General features: G+C 66.1%; 2 protein-coding genes across 2 annotated transcripts; one reads left to right on the forward strand and one right to left on the reverse strand.

The window, feature by feature from the left end:
- Window positions 1-9489, reverse strand: ZNF362 (zinc finger protein 362; the record flags this gene model as incomplete). The annotated part of the gene is made up of 8 exons (XM_082009323.1): window positions 8330-9489; window positions 2496-2559; window positions 2106-2352; window positions 1660-1981; window positions 1335-1559; window positions 450-528; window positions 197-355; window positions 1-117 (listed from the first exon to the last, which is right to left on the reverse strand). The coding sequence occupies exons 1-8, from the start codon at window positions 8368-8370 to the stop codon at window positions 1-3; spliced, it is 1254 nt and encodes a 417-aa protein (XP_081865449.1). The 5' UTR covers window positions 8371-9489.
- Window positions 9490-17138: 7649 nt separating this feature from the next.
- Window positions 17139-20505, forward strand: ERMAP (erythroblast membrane associated protein (Scianna blood group); the record flags this gene model as incomplete). Its single annotated transcript, XM_082009392.1, is given in 7 exon segments — window positions 17139-17546; window positions 18001-18096; window positions 19230-19486; window positions 19557-19645; window positions 19648-19671; window positions 19874-20082; window positions 20164-20505. Coding segments are annotated over 7 exon segments (1425 nt in total).
- Between the last annotated feature and the right edge of the window lie 693 nt (window positions 20506-21198).

Below are 21198 nucleotides of genomic sequence, written 5' to 3' on the forward strand. Positions count from 1 at the left end.
TCAGATGAGGGAGATCCGTACGGGAATGCCGGGCGACTCCGTCCGCTGCGGCGAGTGCTGGCTGACCAGGTGCTCCACCACCGTGTGTTTGGACATGTGCTTCATCAGGTAGGTCTCCTGGGGGGGGAGAGGCGGTGAGGGGCGGCGGGGGGCGCGGGGGGCGCGGGGCGGGGGCCGGCGGTGCCCCCCGGCTCACCGAGGTGTAGGCGCGGCCGCACATGCTGCAGCAGTAGGCCTTGGCGTGCTTGATGGCGTGAGCCGAGAGGTGGATCTGCAGCGAGGCCGAGTCCGTGTACGCCCGGTAGCAGTTGGGGCACTTGTAGGGCTTGTCCTTGTTGTGCTGGCGCTGGTGAGACTGGGGGGCGGCGCGCGGCGGGGGGGGTTACGGCGGCCGCGGGGTTCCGCCGCACCCCCCGCCCCGCCCGGCGCCCCCGTCCCCGCGCGCTGACCTGGAGGTTGGAGAGTTGCGTGAAGGCCTTTTCGCAGCCGGGGTGCGGGCACTTGTAGGGCCTGTCGCCGGTGTGGATTCTGGGGGGGGGACACACGTGTCAGGGCGCCCTCCCCTCTCGCCCCCACGCTCCGCCCCCCCCGACGGCGGCGATGGCGGCGCCGCATCGAGCGACGGGGCGGGGAAGCGCCCGGCGGGGCGGGGGGAGAGAGGGGTCAGCGGTGGGGACGGCGAAGGCGGTGGGGACGATGAGCGCGGTGGGGATGAAGGTGCTGGGACCGACTGGCATGGCGGGGATGGATGAGCGTGGTGGGATCGATGAAGGTAGCAGAGATGATGAGTGCGGTGGGGATGATGAAGGTGGCACGGATGGACGAGAGCGATGGGGATGATGAAGGTGGCGGGCATGATGAAGGTCGTGGGGATGATGAGTGCGGTGGGGATGATGAAGGTGGCACGGATGGATGAGAGCAATGGGGACAGTGAAGGTGGTGGGGATGATGAGTGTGGTGGGGATGATGAGTGCGGTGGGGACCGACTGGCATGGCGGGGATGGGTGAGCGCGGTGGGCTTGATGAAGGTAGCAGAGATGATGACTGTCGTGAGGATGATGAAGGTGGTGGAGATGATGAGTACGGTGGGGATGATGAAGGTGGCACGGATGGACGAGAGCGATGGGGATGATGAAGGTGGTGGGGATGGATGAGCATGGTGGGGACAGTGAAGGTGGTGAGGATGAAGAGCGCGGTGGGGATGATGAAGGTGGCACGGATGGACGAGAGCGATGGGGACAGTGAAGGTGGTGGGGACGGACGCACACGGCGGGGATGAGGCAGGCGGCGGGAGGCCGGGCGCGGCGGGAGGCCGGGCGCGGCGGGGCCCTCACCTGGTGTGCTGCTGGAGGTGGGAGAGCTGGCGGAAGGACTTCTCGCAGTAGGAGCAGTGGTAGGGCTTGACGCCCAGGTGGATGCGCAGGTGCTGGGCCAGGTAGGAGGCGTTGGCGAAGGACTTGGAGCAGTGGGGGCACTTGTGGGGCTTGGCCTCTGTGTGCGACTTGGAGTGGATCTGCATCTCCGACTTGGTGAAGAACGTCAAGGGGCAGACCTTACACCTGCAGGAGGGGCGAGATCCCCGCAGGGGCCGGGCCGGGCTGGCGGGGGGCACCCCGCCGCCGCCCCGGCCCCCCCCCGAGTGGGCGGGCGGGCGCCTACCTGTACGTCTTCCCCTCTTTGGCGGTCTCCCCCGAGGCCAGGATGGGGTAGGGCACCACCAGGACCGGGGGTCCCGAGGGATTTTCCGCCTTGATCTTCTTCCGGCCTCGTTCCGCCTTGGGTGCCCCCAGCAAGCCGTGGCCCTGGATTGTCTTTATGGAGTCGAGGAGGGGGGGGCTGGTGATTCCTGAGATTAGGGTGGGCGAGGAGGCGATGAGGCGGCTCTGGCTGGTGGAGGTGGGCGTCGACGGGGTGGTGGTCCCCGTCCCCGGGCTGGATTCGGAGGTGCTGACGGCCGGCGCGCGGGAAGCCAGCCCCAGCCCTGGCGGGCAAGGAGAGAGGGGAGGGGGGGACGGGACGCCGCGTCACCGCCGGAGGGGGGGGACACGCACCTCGGCAGCGCCCCGCAGCCGGGGGTCCCTCCCCGCCAGCCGCCCGCGCCGTACCTGTGACGGAGCTGGTGGCCGGCCGGGCGTGCAGGGCCACGTCGGGCTGGGGGACGGCTTGAGGGTGGAGGCCCGGGACCTGCTGCAGCTTGGGCAGCGACATGATGGCCTGGCCGCCCTCGGCGGGCGCGGGGGGCACCAGGAGGGGCTGCTGGGAGGCCACGGAGGTGGGGGGCAGGTGCGGGGGTCGGATCTTCTCCGCCATCAGCTGCTCCTTGATTTTGTTGATCAGGACCAGGTTGTCCAGCTTGGGCGGGGGGGGAGAAGGCGGCAGAGAAGTGGGGTGGGGGCGGAGGAGCCGGCGTCCCCAGGACCCCCCAGCCCGCCCTGTGGGGGGCCCGGCCGCCCTCCTCCCCCAAACCCCGCTGTCCCGGGCGGGGGGGGTCCTACCTGGCTGGGCATGGCGGGGGGGGGCGGCCAGAAGTAGGGGTTGTTGAAGCGAGGCTCCGCCATCCTGCGGGGAGAGGGGGGGGCAGGTTACGGGGTGGCACCCGCCGCCGCGCGGACCCCCTCCCGCCGCCCCTGGGGGCTGGCACCCCACCCACACACGCACACCCCCCCCCCGGCTGCCGGAGCAGGCAGGGAGCGGGCAGGGAGCGGGCAGGGCTGGGGGGGCTCCCCAACCATCTTCCCAGCTGGCAATTCCCGCAGGAGTAGGGTGAGGCCGGACGCCGCGGGGAACCCCGGGACGCTGCAGGGACCCCGGGATGCCACGGGGACCCCGGGACGCCGCGGGGACCCCCGGACGCCGTGGAGAACCCCGGACACCGCAGGGACCCCGGGACGCCGTGGGGACCCCCGGACGCCGCAGGGATCCCAGGATGCCGCGGGGACCCCCGGACGCCACAGGGACCCCGGGACGCCGCAGGGACCCCGGGACGCCGTGGGGACCCCCGGACACCACAGGGACCCCGGGACGCCGCGGAGACCCCCGGACACCGCAGGGACCCCAGGACGCCGCGGGGACCCTGGGATGCCGCGGGGACCCCCGGACGCCGCAGGGACCCCGGGATGCCGCGGGGACCCCCGGACGCCGCAGGGACCCCGGGACGCCGCAGGGACCCCGGGATGCCGCGGGGACCCCCGGACGCCGCAGGGACCCCGGGACGCCGCAGGGACCCCGGGACGCCAGCGAGCGCACCAGGACGCAACTGGGCAAAGGGCGAGAAATTTTGGCGGGGGGGAAAGAACCCCCAGATCTCCCAAGCCCCGGCGGCGTCCGCGCCGCTCCTCCGGCACCTCGAGGAGGGATTACGGAGGCGGACGGGATGCTGCTGTAGCAGAGGGCGAGCACGGCGGCGGCGCATCGAACCCAAAGCCCCCCCCTCCCCAAAAAAAGACCCCCCCAACCGCGAGCGAAGCGACCGCGACGCCTGCGAGCGGCGCGGCAGGAACGCCCGGCCGCAGCGGGGCCGGGAGATTTATAGGGCCGCTTAAACGCGTGGGGGAAATTAATTCTAAATCCATCCTGGGGTAATAGGAAACATCTGAAAGGGGGACGGCGAGAAAATGACGCCGGCGTTAACGGCCCGGCGTAAACGGGCATCGCCGCGCCGGCAAACCCCGTTACGGGGGAGTTTCAGGGTAAAGCCTATAAGGGACCCCGGCGGAACATATAGGAGGTCCCCCAGGACTCCGTCTGCACCGTGAACCGGGCCGGCGTCCCGGGAGAAGCGAGGCCTCCGGCGACGCGCGTCCCCAAAAGCCTTCGGGGCGGCGGGATTCGGGGGCGCGGCGCCCGCGGCAGAGTGCCGGCGCCCGGGGAAACTGAGGCGCGGAGAGCCCCCGGCGGCGCCAATTCGGACGCGGTCCTGCGTTTGCCGGACGGGCACCGGTGCCGCTGCCCTCCAGGAGCATCCCTGCTCCCCCAGGAAAAAGCACCCTGGGGCTGGGATGGGGCCGTGAGCCTTCCTCCTCCTCCTCCTCCTCCTCGCTGCCCCTCGCTTTAAATCGGAGCCCGAGCTCTCCTCAGAGGGGTGGGCAGCACCCGCAGAAGGGGTCCTGGTCTTGGCACCCATACGGCCACCCCAGCCCCAAACAGGAGACCCGCCCCCCCCCGAGGTTGGGTTTTTGGGGGGAAACGGAGGCGGGGAGCGCCCGACCCGCGCCACCCGGCGCGGCGCAGGACCAGGCGCGTTTTGGGGCGACTCGGACCTCCGCGCCGGCGGCTGTCAGCAGCGCCGAGGGGCGGGAGCCGTTTCGCACGGCAGACCCCAACGCCGCGGCCGGGCCGCGAGCCCACCCGGCCACCGAGCACCCCGACCGGCTTCGGCAATTCCCCCTCCCCTGCCTCCAACCTGCCCCCGCGCCAAATTTAAGCTTTTTCGAGCGAAAACCGGACCCGCATCCTCGCGACACCCCCAGGCGCGCTCGTTTCTCCCCCCCGGTTTTCTCTCTCGCGGCGGGCACGAGGCAGAGCCGGGCGTCCCGTGCCACGCCGGTGCGCGCCGACGGGGGAATGGCCGCGGCTATTAACTGCGCTTCCCCGCCCGCATACACGCCCGCCACCGGCTAGTTCATATAGATTATATACGTGCCCGCGCCGTGCGCTTGCCCACCGGCTACGTATATACGCGTACGTACACGGGATCGCTCACACAGATGAGCACGGGATGGGGGACTCCGGGACGGGGGGATGACGGCACGAGGGGCCGGCGCAGCCGGAGACGGGGCCAAAAGAGGAAGTGGCGGCCGGGACAAGCCCTCGCGACGGCGACAGGCAGGAGAGCGGGCAGCGGGCAGGCAGAGGAGCGCAGGCAGGAGGGCTCCGGGTCCCCCCCGACGCGGCCAAGCGCCCCGGCACGAACCCCACCGCCCGGCTCGGCCGGCGGCAGCCCCGCGGCGTGGGAAAACAGGAAACCGGAGCTATGATTAGAAAAGGGTTTTTTGGAGCTGCTCCCCCGTCACAGCAGGTGCCCTGCGACCTCCGTCCTTCCCGTCCGTCCATCCGTCCATCCGTCCGTCCTTCTCCCCGTCCCGACGGCATGCCGGGCTCCGCCAGAGCCGTCGGTGGCACCAAGAAGGATGGAAACCGCCGGCGCGGCTTCCAAACCGGGACGCGGCACGCGCCGCCGCGACAAACGCTGCCGGGAGCCCTCGTGCAAAGCTGGCGGGCGCACGGCAAAGGCACGAAGGGAATTTTGGGGGGGAAAGCGCAAATACCGCGTCGATCTCCCCCACCCTGCCCTCACCTGAGCAGGTCTTATTAAATCAACTCTAAATTATTGGCAAAACCACTGCGCTCGGAGGTTGACGAACCTGCCCGGAATAAAGAGAAAAGAAATGGTTGGCGTGCCCAAAAAAAAAGGGGGGTGGGGGGGAAAACCAAAAGAAATCCCTGCTCCTGTCCCGATTTAACGTTATAAATCGTGCGGAATTTCATCGGGAGCGGAGGGAGCGGCTCCCCCCTCTCCTGGGGCTGGAGAGGGGATATAAAGCAGATGGGAGCAAAAAAGACCCCATATATATATATATATATATATATATATATATATATATAAAAACTCCTTTTTTCTATATTCTCAGCTAACTATGAAAAATGGAAGCTGACATGCAGCAAAGGAAAAAAAAAAAAAAGAAGAAAATCCATTAAAATGGAAATTACGAAGGGTGGGGAACGCTGCAGCGCATCTCTCCCAGCTCTGTGGGGTAGGGGGGCGAGGGGCGCGTGTTCGGGCTCTCCGTGCCCCCCAATTTTGGGCCGGGTAACGGGTTTCCCGCGGCCCAAAAACGGCGGGGCGGGAGAGCCGCCGGCATCCTCCAGAGGGTCGTCCCGGGGGACGCGGCTGGAGCAGAGGGACGTCGGAAGAGCGAGCAGGAGGATGAGCGGAGCCCCAAAAACGAGGGCCGGAGCCCGAATTCCCGCGGAACGGCGCGGTACCCCGGCACCGCCGCTCAACCGGGCGAAGGCCGGCGGGGAACCGGCAGCGTCCGGGGCGACCCTAAAAAGCCACAAAAATCCTCGCCCTCCGCACCCGCCGGGGAAGGAAAGAGCGCGAGAAGCCGGGCAAGCCGGGGCGCGGGGGGATGGCGGTGGGGGGCGCGGGGTGCGGCGGCGGCAGCGAGGGGTCGGCGGTGCCGGCAGCCGGTGGGACGCCGGTGTTTTGGTACTCACAGGCTGGCCTCCGGAGCCAGGTGGCCGCAGCTGCCTGGGGAGACGCGTCGATGAGGCTCCAGAGTGATGGGAGGTAGATGATGGCGCGGGCGGGCGCGAGCTCACTAGAGCCTTCCAACTTCCTACCCCACTGCCGCTAAGTCAAGCTACAGTTCTCTAGGGAACGCCTCTACCTTGGCAGCCCTCTCTGTCTCGCCTTCGCTGAAATAAAAAGAAACAAGAGATTTCTTTTCGCGGCACCGCCGAGAGGAAGCGGGCAGCTGCCGGGTACCGGCAAACCCTGAGGACGGCGAGGGATCGCCGACCCGGTACCGGCTGGCGAACGGGGAGGGGGGGGGGAGGGCTGGGAGGCGAGGGGAGGGATTTGGGGTGACGGGAGCGGCGGTCGGAGCGTCTAAACGCGGCCTGGGCCGAGCCAGAAGCCGAGCCCTCGGCGTCCCCAGCCTGTCCCCGAGGGTCCCGGCGAGAGCAGCGGGGCGGACGTGCCCCCCTCCCCGCGGCGAACGCAGGACGGCGCGGCGGGCGAGAGCCGAGTGGGGTGAGGTCCCCTGTGCGTGTCGTCCCCTCCCCGAACCCCAGCGCGCCCTCGCTGCCGGGGGACGGGACCCTGCCCCGTGCCTCAGTTTCCCCCGAATCCAGGCGGCCGCGGCCCCTCTCCCCCCGGGGCTGCCCCCCGCGCGCAAGCAGGGCTTGCCCGGAGCGGGAGGATCGCCCTTTCCCGAGGCCACGCGAGCGCGCCGCCGCAAAAACCGCGTCCCAGAGCCGCCGGGGCGGGAGGTGGCATCCGGCACCCTCCCGCTTCCATCCTGGGGGCAAGCCGCGTCCCTTCCCGCCCGGATCGTCCCCATCCGGGAGGGATTCACCCCAAAGCAGCAGGCGGGCGAGGCCCGAAATCCCCGGCGCGCGGGCAGGGGGGCAAACCGCGCGCCAGAAGAATTCACCCAAGATGGAACCAATTAAACCCCGCGCTTCCGCCCCTCGAAGGGCCCTTTCCTGGGGCTTCTCCTGCGGATTTGCAGCAAAACCCACCCGAAACGAGCCCCCCCCCCCCCCCCCCGTAAACCCCAGCCTGGTTCGGGGGTCCCCGCGCGGGAAAAGGGGGTGCGCAGGCGCGGGGACGAGGAGCCGAGCGCCGGCGTGAAGCACAAGGGGAGGCACGGCCGCGCTGGGGACCACCGCGGGGTGCCCCCTCCCCGGGGTGGGGGGGCCACGCTCCCCGAAGACGGGGACCCCCGATCCTCGGGGCGGGGGAAAGGCCGTCTGGCCGTCCCGTCCCCGACGGGACCCGCCGAAGGGGACGGCCCGCGGGGAGGCCCGGCGCCCGCGGGGCGACGCCAGAGCCAAACCCGTGCCCCCCTCCCCAAAACACAGCGTTCCCCAGCGCTGCGGGGGGGGTTACCTGCTCCCCCAGACCCCCACGTACACCCACCCCCTCCCAAAAGGAGACCAGCCGGGCACCCCGCAAGGCGAAGCCGGCGCCCGCAATCCAGCCAGCTCGGGAGGGGGCAACCAGCCCCCCCCCCGGCACCCACGGGTGACGCCGGGACCGCCGCGGCGGGTGGGGAAACCGAGGCAGGGGCGGCCAAGCGGGGGTCCGCTCCGAGGAGGTAGCGAGCGCGCGCCGAATCCAACATGCACTTGCTGCGACATCGCACCCGCCGAGCGAAAATCCACGTTTTTAAAGGGAAAAGAAATAATGGGGGGGGGGGGGGGGGGGAGTTTGAGGGAGAACGAGATTATTTTACGTCTATAAATACACGTATCTCAAAACGGGAATTTCAAGGGGTCACGCTTACGCCGCGAGCGGGCCCCCCTCCGCCGCCGGATCCTGTCCCCTCCCCGCAGCGGGGGGCGGGCAGGTGGCCCCCCGCGCCCCCCCCCAAATCCCCCTGGGGAGGCCCAAAATCTGCCCCCGCTTCCACCTAAATACATACACACCCTCGAGAACACGCGTATTCTTATGCGCGCGTACATATTATTTCTATACGCACGTATATAATTACGTGCGTACCCGTCGCCGAGCGCATATACATCGTTTTACGATGTAAATATATATATATATATGGGGTTTTTTTTGCTCCGGTCCCCTCGATAAAGCCGGCATGCCCACCTCTGCGAGTACTGGCGTTGCTTCCCCTTATCCGCGTCCATCTCCAGCTCTAGCTGAGACCGGGTGCTGCACGCGGGGCGTTTTTCTACGGGGGGGGACAAGGAGGACAACTTCACACACCCCGAACCCACCGCCAGCCCCCGGCGCGCGAGATCCCGGAGCGGAGGAACAAAAGCGAAGCTGGCTCCGACCTACCCGACCCGTGGGAACGGAGGGGTTTTCCTGAAAATAGAGAGAGAACAACACAAAAAAAAAAAAAAAAAAAGGAAAAGAAAAGAAAAAAATAAACACACACAAAAAAAAAGAAAAGAAAAGAAAAAAAAAAAAGAGCAATGGTTTTGTTTTTTTAAGCCCGGTTTACCCCCAAGCTGCCGGCGAAGCCGAGGGACGGGCAGCTGGCTGGAAAATCGGGGTTGAAATCCATCCCCTCGCCCCGGACCCTCCGCCTCTCGGCAAATTGCACGCCGGGAGGGACCGAAAACTTTTTTACCTCTCCGCTAAAATATCGCTTTATAATCTCAAAAGGCCTCGGGCTCGAAGCCGCTATCGCCCGCTCCATCCTCCCCGGATTAAAAAACCCGGCTGATGTCCAAAGGACGGCGGGGGCCGGGGGGGGGGGGGAAAAAAACCCAAACCAAACAAGGAGCATCCTCCGACCTTGCAGGGTATTTTGCTGGCGAAAAAGAAAGAAAATCAGCAAATTAATCGTTCCTGGGTTAAAACGCATCTTCGGCGTCGGCTTCGCCGCGGCCACGGCCGGCTCCGAGCTCCCCCCCGGGCCCCCGACGTGGCCGGGAGATTACGGATGTATAAATAGGATATGGCTAAATATACGTCCAGGCGGACAGACAGACCTCTCTAAGCGCGGCCGCGGAAATTTGGGTCCCTCGCTAAGGCTGCCGCATTCCTGCCAAAGCGCGATGCAAAAATATTCCCCCGTTAGACCTTCCAGCCAGCGAGACCACTTTCTAGACAAAACCGGTTAATGCGGAAAGAGGGGAAAGGAAGGGGGGAAAAAAAAAAAGGGGGGGGGGGGGAAAGGAATAAAAATTATAATAATAAGAGGAATAAAAAGAAGAAGAATAACCGCCCCCCCCGTGCTTCTTCCGCCACCCCCTGCGTAGGAAAGAAAAGCCGTGAATAAATCAAAAAGCAACCACCCCCCCCGACATGCAACATCCACAAAAATCGGTACGTTCGGCTGCAATTAACTTTTCCATTAGACCATCCAGAGGGAGAGAAAAAGAGAAAATCCAGCAAAATGGGGTTTTTCCTGGATGTGTCCCCCCCCCTTTTCTTCCCCCCCCCCCCCCCCCCGCTTTTTTTCCTTCTTCTTCCTCCCCGGCGAAGCGAGGGGTGGGGGTAAAAATAAAACGATAATAATAAAAAGAGGTGGAAAAAGGCGAAGTTTGGCGTTGAGTGAAGTTGAAATCCTCGACCTGGGAGGGGAGGGGGGGGGGTTTGGCCTTATTCTTTTTTTTTTTTCCCCTCCCCCCCCCCCCCCCCCGACCAAAAGGCCGAGGGATGGGGCTGGGGGGGGGGGGCTGGGGGGGGGGGGCTCGGCCGGGAGCGTCTCCCCCCCCCCTCACCCGCCGCCTCTCCCACATTCTCAGACGGTTTTATTAAAATTCGCAGACAAAAGGAAAACAAAAATGGCAGCCCCGGCTTATTTTTAAAACGCTAGGACGGGGACGCCATATTCTGCAGATCTGCGAGGAGGGGAAGGGGGGGCGGGGGGGGGGGGGGGGAGGTAGGAAAAAAATAGAATAAAAATAATTTAAATGAAAAGAAATGAAAAAAAAAAAAAAAAAACCCCAAAACATCACAACAAACCAAAAGGCAGCGCGGGGGGGGGGGGGTGCGGGGCCGTGTGTGTGTGTGTGTGTGTGTGTGTGTGTGTGTGTCTCCCCCCCCCCCCCAGCTCCTCCCCGGGGGTTTGGGGGGGTTCGGAGGGATGGGGGGGGGGGGAGGGAAGAGGGGAAAAGGAAAAAAAAAAGCGAGGGGGGAAGGAGGAAAAAGAAGACACTTCCTATACCGACAGCCATGCTGCCCGCCGCGTCCCGCCGCGCCGCCGCCCGCAGGAAGATGGGCGCCCCGCGCCGCCGCCCCGCCCCGCCCCGCCGGCCGCGGCCCGGCCCAGCCCCGCCGCGCTGGGGCCCCCGGCCCCCGCCGCCCCCCGGCCGCGGGGGTCCCCGCAGCCCTCATGGACCCCCCCCTCGGCGCCATGGATCCCCTCGGCCCCACCGGTCACCTCAGCGCCGTGGATCCCCTCGGCCCCCCGGGTCCTCTCGGCCCCACGGATCCCCTCAGACCCCCCCAAAGCTCCTTGGACCCCCCAGTTCTCCTCAGCCCCCCCGGCCCCCTCAGCCCCATGGATCCCCTCAGCCGCCGTGGACCCCCCGGCCCCCCGGGTCCCCTCAGCCCCATCGGTCACCTCAGCGCCATGGATCCCCTCAGCCGCCATTGATCCCCTCAGCCCCCCCGGGTCCCCTCAGACCCCCCCAAAGCTCTTCGGACCCCCCAATTCTCCTCAGCCCCTCGGCTCCCCTCAGCCGCCCAGTTCCCCTCAGCCCCCCCAATTCTCCTCAGACCCCCTGGATCCCCTCAGCCCCCCCAGTTCTCCTCAGAACCCCCCAGGTCCCGTCAGCCCCCCCCTCAGACCCCCCCCCCAAATCTCTTCAGCCCCCCTCGGGGTGCCGCCCCCCACCTCTGCCCCCCACAGCCCCTCCGTGCGTCCCCCCCATTTCCCCGGGGGCTCCCCAGCCCCTCTCAGGGTCTCCCCCCGTCTCGGGGGTCCCCCAAGCCCCCCAGCTTTGGCAGCCCCTGGGGCCTCCCCGTTTCCTTTCTCCTCTTTAATTTAACGGACATTTATTGCTCCGGTTTTGCACCGTTTCACCCGCGTGTGGTGTCCCCCCCCAGCCCCATACCCCAAATCGCAGCCAGAGGGGAAGGCCAAGGGGGGCAAAGCCCCCCGGCCGCCCGCCGGCTGCCCCACGCTTCGGGGACGATGGGCGCTGCCGAGTTTCCGCATGACAAATAATTTAAAGGGGGGGAAAAAGAAAAGAAAAAAGAAAAAATGGGGATTTTTTTCACGCTTTCCCAAAACGCCGCCTCCCCGGGGGCGACGGGGAGGAGAGGGACGCCCGGAACGGGGGGAAGCGTAAGGAGCAAACCCAAACGATGCCTCCACGAAGGGGGGAGCGGGGAAGGACCAGGCGTGGGGCGGGATGGGGTGGGGTGGGATGGGACAGGATGGGACGGGATGGGAAGGGATGAGATGAGATGGGATGGGATGAGACAGGATGGGATGGGACAAGATGGCATGGGATGGGGATTGGATGGGATGGGAATGGGATGGGATGAGAATGGGATGGGATGGGACGAGATGGGAGGGGCTGAGATGGGATGGGATGAGATGGAATGGAGATGGGATGGGATGCAATGGGATGGGATGGGATGAGATGGAATGGAGATGGGATGGGATGCAATGGGATGGGATGGAGATGGGATGGGATGAGTATGGAATGAGAGGGGATAGGGATGGAGTGAGATGGGGATGGGATAGGATGCAATGGGATGGGACACGGATGGAGATGGAATGGGATGCGATGGGATGGGATGGGATGAGATGGGACGACATGAGATGGGATGGGACAGGACGAGATGGGGATGGGATGGGATGAGTTCCAAAAGGTCCACACCTCCACTGAGGTGTGGGCATCCATCTCTAACTGCCCTGAGCATCTCCTGGTCTGGGATGAGCTCCAAGGTGTCTCCAGTGAGGTGTGGACGTCCATCTGCAACTGCCCTGGGCGAGCGGAGGGGCATGAAGACCCCGGGGAAGGTCCTGGCCAAGGCACTACTGCGGGGAAGGGGTCCTGTCGCCCCCCTGGTGCCCTCTCAGGTCTGGCCACGTCCTCTACCCTCATCCCCACCGCTTCTTGAGCACCCCCAGCCAGCTGGCCCGGGATCCCCCATTGCCCAACAGTTCCCCATCTTGGAAGGCCCCCAGATCCATTAATTATCCGTGACTCAACCAAGAACCTGAGCCAGCAGCTCAAAAACTCCCCTTTTATCTGATTTTCAGAGGTTGACACCTAGAAGTTGCCGCTCAACGCTTGGTGTCACCCCGAAACGGGACACCGGGAGAGACTGGAACATCTCAGAGCTTCCCTGATGTCCCCGAAGCCACCGGCGTCCATCCCCGACGCTGCCGAGTTCCCCTTCGTTGGGTTTATTCTCGTCGGTGCTTTCGCTTCCTCCCGCAGCGCCGGGGCTTTCGGCTGCCGGGATTTTTATTTTTTTTGGGGGCGTGATTATGAAACCGTCGGTTTTAAACCTCCGCACCGTTTTCCTGACTTTTGGGGAGGTCGTCCGACCCCAAATCACGCCGTGGGTCACCTCTGAGCTCGGGGTGGGGGGGATGTCCGTCAAGGGTCGGGGAACATGTCCTGGGACCGTCCTTGTTGAGACTGGCTGAGATAAGCAACGCTCCGGGCTTGTTTTCCGACCCTGCGTTGGGTGGATTTAATCTCGGGTGTGGGAAAGGGGCCCCTTTCCTGGGGAGGTGGTTGGTATGCAGGGATTAAAAAAAATAAAAAAAATAAAATAATAATAATAAAGCCGTGCCCGTCTCCCTTCTGGGTTGCAAAATGGAGGAAACAAGCGCTCGCCTTCCGAAAAAATACGGTTCCAAGGCTGGTTTTGCCCCCGGGATAGATCCGACCGCGATTAAAAGGAGGGGAAGGCGGGAGCGGAGGGAAATCGCCGCCGCGAATCACCGCCGCGGGGCTTCGGCAGAGCTGCGGGGCCGCTACACCTGCACGCTCCCCCCGGTGCAGCGGCCCTTCCCGTTTCGGCACCGCCGGGAAGCCGGATCCGCCCGGCGCATCGCCGGGCCGCTGTACAGAAGGGGAGATGTTTACGGCGGCCAACCCGGGATGTTCCCGCTGGGAAAACATGGTCCCCGAGGGGCGACGCCGGGCTCCCGTCAAGCTTTTTCGGCGTCCCCAAAGTCTTTGTCCCCGGCTGCGGGACACCGGGCAGGAAATCCTTTGGGAAATGCCTCTCCGAAACTCCTCCGCCCGCTCGCTTCCTTCGCAAGAAATCCCTCGTTTTTCCATAAAAAAGCTGGTGAAAGCAGCCACCGCCCGCCCCGGAGGGGGTTCCCCCGCCACGGGTGGGCATGCCGGGCATCGGTGACGCCGGCGTTCCCGGTGCTGCTTGAGCCGGATGGTTGAAAACCCTCACTCCCGGCTCCTCGGGGCTAGCGAACCCGTAAAGCGGGTTTTTCGCCCCGGATTCGCGGCGATCGCGACGGTCGGCCGAGGCTGGCGTGAAGCCGGCGGCCGTTTTGGGGGAGTTTGGTTGGTGGGGAGTGGGGGGGGAAGGAAATGAAGGTGCCTGAATTTCCCGTCTCCCTGCAAATGGGAGGGCCGCTCGGTTCTAATTAGGTAATGAGTTAATTAGGATTAATTAGTTAATGTTTGCAAAGCACTTAGGAGATGAAAAGCGCCGGCGTGGGGCGGCTTTGTGCATCCTCGTGCGCTCCGTGGCACGGGGGCTTTGGCTCAAACCCTCTCCCCGCGACGCCCTTAGGAGGGGACTCCTTAGACCGAGCCTAGCCAGGCCGGGCTTAAAACCCAGCAAGAGGATGGGCTCCGGCAACGGCTCGAACGGGATGCTCCCGGCGCTCCGCCTTGGCTCCAGCGAAGGGAAAAGCTGTGCCGGGATGGAGGCGCGCGTGCTGAGAGCCAAGCGGGCACGTCCCGGCGTGCCCGTCCCGCCGGCAGCGCCGTTTCATCCGGCGGCGGGGGGAAAATTCCAGCGCTGCGGCTCGGGGGCCTCCCTTCCCGCCAGCAGCCCGCGGGCAGGGCCGGCACACGCGGCGCACGTGGGAAGGAGACGGGTTTTCCCTGCCCGGCGGGCGCGTCGCCGCGCTTTGCCGGATCGCCCGGACCCTCGCCCCCTCCCGGCATCCTCCGGCACGCCGCGACCGGGGCGGAGACAGGGCTGCGGACCCCAAAAAAAGAGGAATCGAGGCACGGCAGAGCCCCCCACGCCTTGCGCCGGGGTTACGGGGAGGTAACGAAGCCAATTTAATAATTAACTGGGATTAATTTCCCTGTTTGCCCAAACACACCCGCCTCGTGGTTTCCCTTCACGCCTACCGAGCGTCGGCAACGCCGGCTGGCGGCCCCGCGGCGCCATGCTCTCCGTCGCCCGAATTTCCCGGGTATTTCAGCCGCACGCTTGGGGTCTAAATTAAATAATAACCCGTTAACGACCCGGGATGGGACCCCCCAGCCCTGAATCTGCACGGGGCTGGATTTGGGGTGAAAAAAGGCGTGTTTTGGGTTTTTTTTTTGTTTTCTCCAGCAGAACTGGCCCCATCCATGCTCGCCGGCGCGGCTCTTTGATGATTTAATTTCAGCCGTTCCTCGGTCCCCAGTGGGTCCCCGAGGGGGGACAAGACCTGAATTCCTAATGCAGAAAAACAAGCCGGAAAAAAAAAAAAACCAACCCCACGTGGGGTCTTGGTTGGGTTTTTGGGTTGGGTTTGGGGTTTGGGCTTTTTTGGCTTTTTCCAAGCTTTTTGGGCCCGTCGGGAAGAGGAACAAAGCGGGTGGTTCTTCCCCGAAAGGAGGGGAAGGGATATGGGGGGATACCCGGGCTCGTGGGGGTGCCGGCAGCCGGAGCGGGGCGATTCGGCGGCGAGAGCCGCGGCGCTCGGCTCCCCTTGGCTCCCGGCCAGGCGTTCACGCCGCCTCCGAAATATGCAGCTTAACACCCCCCCCCCCCCGGGGAACGGCACAGGAGGCGGTGGGGGTCCCGGCCCCCCCCCCCCGTACCCCCCCCCCCGCCGCCTTCGCCTCCATCTTCCCGGCCCCAGAGCCCCTCGGCCCCTGCCCCCCGTCCCCGGGCGTGGGGGCACCCGTCCTCTGCCTCGCTCGGTCCTCGAGGGGCGACCCGGTGGGTCTCCGCAGCGCCCCGGGGTCTTTGGGGTGCGGGGGAAGCCTCGCCGCGGGGCAGCCGGCACGAGCGAAGCCCCCCGGTCCCTATAGGTCCCCATAGGTCCCTATAGGTCCCGCGGTGGCCAAGAATCACGGTGACACGGGAGGGGACAGCGGAAGCTCGTCATCCAAATCTCCTCTCAACGGGTTTTTTGGCCAAATTGGTAGAATTTGGAGATAAAAAAAGTGTTTTCTCAGCGATACCTGCGGTGCCCCTCGTCCCCGTGGGGGCCCCTGCTGGGGGGCGGGATGGGGGGCAGGAAGCTGGGGACCTGGACAGACGGAGGGACGGAGCGGGGGATGGACAGAGGGACAAAGGCTTGGGTGGAGGGACGGACGGAGGGACGGGAGGGTGGGCAGATGGAGGGACGGGGGGATGGAAGGACGGGTGGACAGAGGGATGGATGGAGGGATCAAGGGCCGGACGGGGAGATGGCCGGACGGGGTCCGAGCGACGGGTGGACGGACGGACGGACAGCACGGACCGAGGGCTGAGTGGGCCAGCGGGCGGCGGCTGGACGGACGGACAGACGGATGGCTGGAGGGGACAGGACACGCGTGGAGGCGCCGCGGGAGGAAGGCGCACGGCTGGAGCCCCGACGCCGCGGCCCCTTTAAGCGCCCCCCGCCAAGCGGCGCCGCGGCCCCTTTAAGCGCCCCCCCCCCCGCGGGCGAGCGGTGGTACGCGCCGGTGGGCGGTGCCGCGCGAGGGACAATGGGGCGGGGGCGGTACCACTTGTGGCTGCGGGGGGGGGGTGTGTGGGCAGGAAGTGCCGCGCGGCCCCGCCCACTCCTCCTCGCCCACCCCCCGCCCGTCGCGGCGGGGCGCGCTGTGAGGCGGTGGCGGGATCGCTCCCCCCCTCCCCGGGCACCGGCACCGGCAGCGGCACCGGCTGGGTGAGGGCAGCGGGCGCCGGCGGCCGGGGGAGGCGCGGGCCGGTCTCGAACCGGGACCCCTGGGGGGCGCGGAGCGGGGAGCGGTCTCGAACCCGCGGTCTGCCGGGAGGGGTGGGGCGGTCTCGAACCCGGGGCCCCCGGTACAGCCCCTCCCCCCCCCTTGCAGCCGCCCCCATGGGTGTCCCTGTTGCAGCCCCCACCCCTGGGCTCCCCCAGATCAGCTTCACCCCCTATGCCCCCCTATTGCAGCCCCCCAGCCCCCCAATTGCAGCCTGACCCCCCAATTCCCCCCCATTGCACCCCCCATTGCAGCCTGACCCCCAATTCTGCCCCATTGCAACCCTCACAACCCCCCCATTGCCGCTTGACGCCCCAGTTTCCCCCATTGCACCCCCCATTGCAGCCTGACCCCCCAATTCCCCCCATTGCAACCCTCACAACCCCCCCATTGCAGCCTGACCCCCCAGTTCCCCCCATTGCACCCCCCATTGCAGCCTGACCCCCAATTCTGCCCCATTGCAACCCTCACAACCCCCCCATTGCAGCCTGACCCCCCAGTTCCCCCCATTGCACCCCCCATTGCAGCCTGACCCCCAATTCTGCCCCATTGCAACCCTCACAACCCCCCCATTGCAACCTGACCCCCCAATTCCCCCCATTGCAACCCCCCCAGTCCCCCCATTGCAGCCTGACCCCCCAGTTCCCCCCCACTGCAATTCCCCATTGCCCCCTGACCCCCCCCACCCTTCCAACCCCCCGCTGCAGCCTGACCCCCTCCCCAATTCCTCCCCACTCCATCCCCTCTCCCCAGCCCCCAATTAGCAGCCTCACAGCCGGGGCCCCCCCACCGCCCCGTTCCGCCCCCCAGGACCCCCCCCCTTCGCCCCTCGCCCCCCAGCCATGGCGTGCAGCCTGCGGGACGAGCTGCTCTGCTCCATCTGCCTGAGCATCTACCAGGACCCGGTGAGCTTCGGCTGCGAGCACTACTTCTGCCGCCGCTGCATCACCGAGCACTGGGTGCGCCAGGAGCCCCAGGGCACCCGCGACTGCCCCGAGTGCCGCCGAACCTTCGCCGAGCCCGCCCTGGCCCCCAGCCTCAAGCTGGCCAACATCGTCGAGCGTTACAGCGCCTTCCCCTTGGACGCCATCCTGGGCGCCCGGCGCGGCCCCTTCCCCTGCAAGGACCACGAGAAGGTCAAGCTCTTCTGCCTGACCGACCGCGCCGTCGTCTGCTTCTTCTGCGACGAGCCCGCCGTGCACGAGCAGCACCAGGTCACCAACGTGGACGACGCTTTCGAGGAGCTGCAGGTGGGTCCGGCCCCTCCCTCCAGCCTTTCCCCCCGCCACGGGATCCCCCGCCCGGAGCCGCTCCTCTCGGCTCGTCCGTCCGTCCCCTCGTGCCCCGGGGCTGGCTCCCGTCCGTCCGTCCGTTAATCCATGCGGTCTTGTGCATCGGCCCCCCGTGGGAGTCGCCTTCGCCCCTCCGTCTGTCCGCGCCGGGGGTCCTTTGGGACCCCCAGACCAGCCGGCCGCGCACCCCCTTGGATCTGCCGAGCTGCCCCCCGAGTAGGACCCCCCAGCTCTGCCCTGGACGGGACCCCCGTGCCGGCAGGGACCGGCCATGCCCCGGCTGCCCCCTGCACCCCCTTTTCCCACATCCCCCGTGACCCCACGAGCCGGGTTTTGGCAGGAAAGCTGCCTGCTGGGATCCCTTTTTTCCCCCCAATCCCCTGTTTTTGTGTGTTCGGGGTTGTTTTTTCAGCGAGAGCTGAAGGAGCAGCTCCAGGGGCTGCAGGAGAGCGAGCGCGGCCACACCGAAGCCCTGCACCTCCTCAAACGGCAGCTGGCCGAGACCAAGGTACGAGCGGGGACGCGGCTGCGCCCCCGACGGCGCCCGTCCCCGAGGCTCGCCCACCTCCGAAGACCCCAGACCCCACCGTTTTGTGGATCTGTCCCATTTTTTCCTTCCCTGGTAGCCCCAAAACCCACCGCAGGCTGACGACGAGCCGCCCGTCAGGCTGCTCGTCCCTCCTTTATTCCCTGCAGGGCTGCTTTGCGTGACCTTTCCCTTTCCCTGTCCCTGTCCCTTTTCCTTCCTCCTTTTCCTTTCCCTTTTCCTTTCCCTGTCCCTTTCCCTGTCCCTTTCCCTTTCCCATTCCTGTTCCCATTCCCTTTCCCGTTCCCTGTCCCTTTCCCTTTTCCTTCCTCCTTTCCCTTTCCCCGTCCCTTTCCCCGTCCCTTTCCCCGTCCCTTTCCCCGTCCCTTTCCCCATCCCTTTCCCATTCCCTTTCCCATTCCCTGTCCCTGTCCTTTTCCCTGTCCCCTTCCCTTTCCTTTTCCTTCCTCTTTTTCCTGTCCCTGTACCTCTCCCTGTCCCTTTCCCTTTCCTGTCCCTTTCCCTTTCCTGTCCCTTTCCCTTTCCTGTCCCTTTCCCGTTCCCTGTCCCTGTTCCTTTCCCTTTCCCTTCCCCCTTTCCCTTTCTGTTTCCTTTCCCCCTTTCCCTTCCCCTTTCCTTTCCCCCTTTCCCTTCCCCTGTCCCTTTCCCTTTCCCCTTCCCTTTCCTTTTCCTTCCTCTTTTTCCTGTCCCTTTCCCTTTCCTTTCCCTGTCCCTTTCCCGTTCCCTGTCCCTTTCCCTGTCCCTGTTCCTTTCCCTTTCCCATTCCCGGTCCCTGTCCCTGTCCCTGTCCCTGTCCCTGTCCCTGTCCCTTATTCTTCCAATTAGTTTTTATTTTCTGTTTATCGCCTTCTCCTTGCTGGGGGCTCGGCTTTCAGCGCGGTTCCGTTTCCGTCCCCACCAGCGACGGGGGTGGGTTGTTTTTTTTTTTCAGGTTTTCCGTAGGGACGCGGGGCCCGATACCCATCCTGGGATGCCTGGCGCATCCGGAATCGTTTGGGTTCACGGGGCCGTGGCGTTTATTTCGGGAATTACGGATTCACGGCGGGGTCGGGGCAGGTTTTGGGGGGTCCTGACACCCACCTACCCCCCGTAAGTCTTCGGCCAAGAGCCTGCGGGTGACCATCGGGGAGGCGTTCGAGCGGCTGCACCGGCTGCTGCGGGAGCGGCAGAAGGCGATGCTGGAGGAGCTGGAGGCGGACACGGCGCGGACGCTGACCGACATCGAGCAGAAGATCCAGCGCTACAGCCAGCAGCTCCGCAAGGTGCAGGAGGGCAGCCAGATCCTCCAGGAGCGCTTGGCCGAAGCCGACAAACACGTCTTTTTAGCCGGCGTCGCGTCCCTTTCCGAGAGGTGGGTGACGCCGGGGTGGCACCCCCAGGTCGTCCCCCCTCCCCTTCTCCATCATCTCCCCCCTCCGCAGGCTGAAGGGGAAGGTCCACGAGACCAACCTGACCTACGAGGACTTCCCCACCTCCAAATACATGGGCCCGCTGCAGTACACCATCTGGAAATCCTTTTCCAGGACATCCATCCCGGTGAGGGGCGCGGGGCCGGGCTGGCCGGGGCTCGGGGCGCTTCCCGGGGAGGGGACGGGGACGTCGCCGGCGAGGGGTTTGGGACCCGCCGGCGACCTCCGCGCCGCGGCGGTTTGCGAACCGGTGGGACGGAGCCGCCGGGGCTGGGGGCGGCGTTTGACGCCCGCCTTGTCCCCCGGCCGTGTCCCCGCCGCCCTCCCAGTGCCGGCAGCCCTGACGCTGGACCCCGGCACGGCTCACCACCGCCTCATCCTCTCCGACGACTGCACCATCGTGGCGTACGGCAACCTGCACCCCCAGCCGCTGCAGGACTCCCCCAAACGCTTCGACGTGGAGGTCTCGGTCCTGGGTTCGCAGGCGTTCGGCGGCGGCGTGCACTACTGGGAGGTGGTGGTCTCCGAGAAGACCGACGTGGAGGTCTCGGTCCTGGGTTCGCAGGCGTTCGGCGGCGGCGTGCACTACTGGGAGGTGGTGGTCTCCGAGAAGACCCAGTGGATGATCGGTTTGGCCCACGAAGCCGTCACCCGCAAGGGCAGCATCCAAATTCAGCCCAGCCGGGGTTTTTATTGCATCGTCATGCACGACGGTAACCAGTACAGCGCCTGCACCGAGCCCTGGACCCGGCTCAATGTCAAGAGCAAGTTGGAGAAGGTGGGGGTCTTCCTGGACTACGACAAGGGGCTTCTCATCTTCTACAACGCCGACGACATGTCCTGGCTCTACACCTTCCGGGAGCGGTTTCCCGGCAAGCTCTGCTCCTATTTTAGCCCCGGGCAGAGTCACGCCAACGGGAAGAACGTCCAGCCCCTCCGGATCAACACGGTCCGCATCTAGCGGGGGGGCGTGACCCCCCCGGGGGGTCGTCCCGCTGCCCGGGGGAGGTTTGGGCCGATCCTGCGCAGGAACTGCGCCCGGCGCTGGGCGGGGTCCGGCCTCCGCACCCCCCGTCTCGCCGTCCTGCGCCGCCAGGAGGGTCCCGGCGCGGGGGCCGGGGGGGCCGGGCTGCTGCAATAAAAGGATTCGGAGAGAAGGGGCTGGGTGGTGGAGAAGCCCTGGGCGGGGGTGACGGCGGGGTGCGCCGGATGGTGCCGCGGTGCGCCATGCCGTACGTACTGCGCCGTGCCACGGTGCGCCGTGCCGTGCCGTACGTACTGCGCCATGCCACGGTGCGCCGCGCCGTGCCGTACGTACTGCGCCGTGCCACGGTGCGCCGTGCCGTGCCGTATGTACTGCGCCGTGCCACGGTGCGCCGTGCCGTGCCGTAAGTACTGTGCCATGCCGCACGTACTGCGCCGTGCCACAGTGCGCCGTGCCGTGCCGTATGTACTGCGCCGTGCCACGGTGCGCCGTGCCGTGCCATACGTACTGTGCCATGCCGCACGTACTGCGCCGTGCCACGGTGCGCCGTGCCGTGCCGTATGTACTGCGCCGTGCCACGGTGCGCCGTGCCGTGCCATACATACTGTGCCATGCCGCACGTACTGCGCCGTGCCACGGTGCGCTGTGCCATGCCGTATGCGCTGTGCC

This window comes from Phaethon aethereus (assembly GCF_964289735.1).
Source record: "Phaethon aethereus genome assembly, chromosome: 21".
Taxonomy (NCBI): Eukaryota; Metazoa; Chordata; class Aves; order Phaethontiformes; family Phaethontidae; genus Phaethon; species Phaethon aethereus.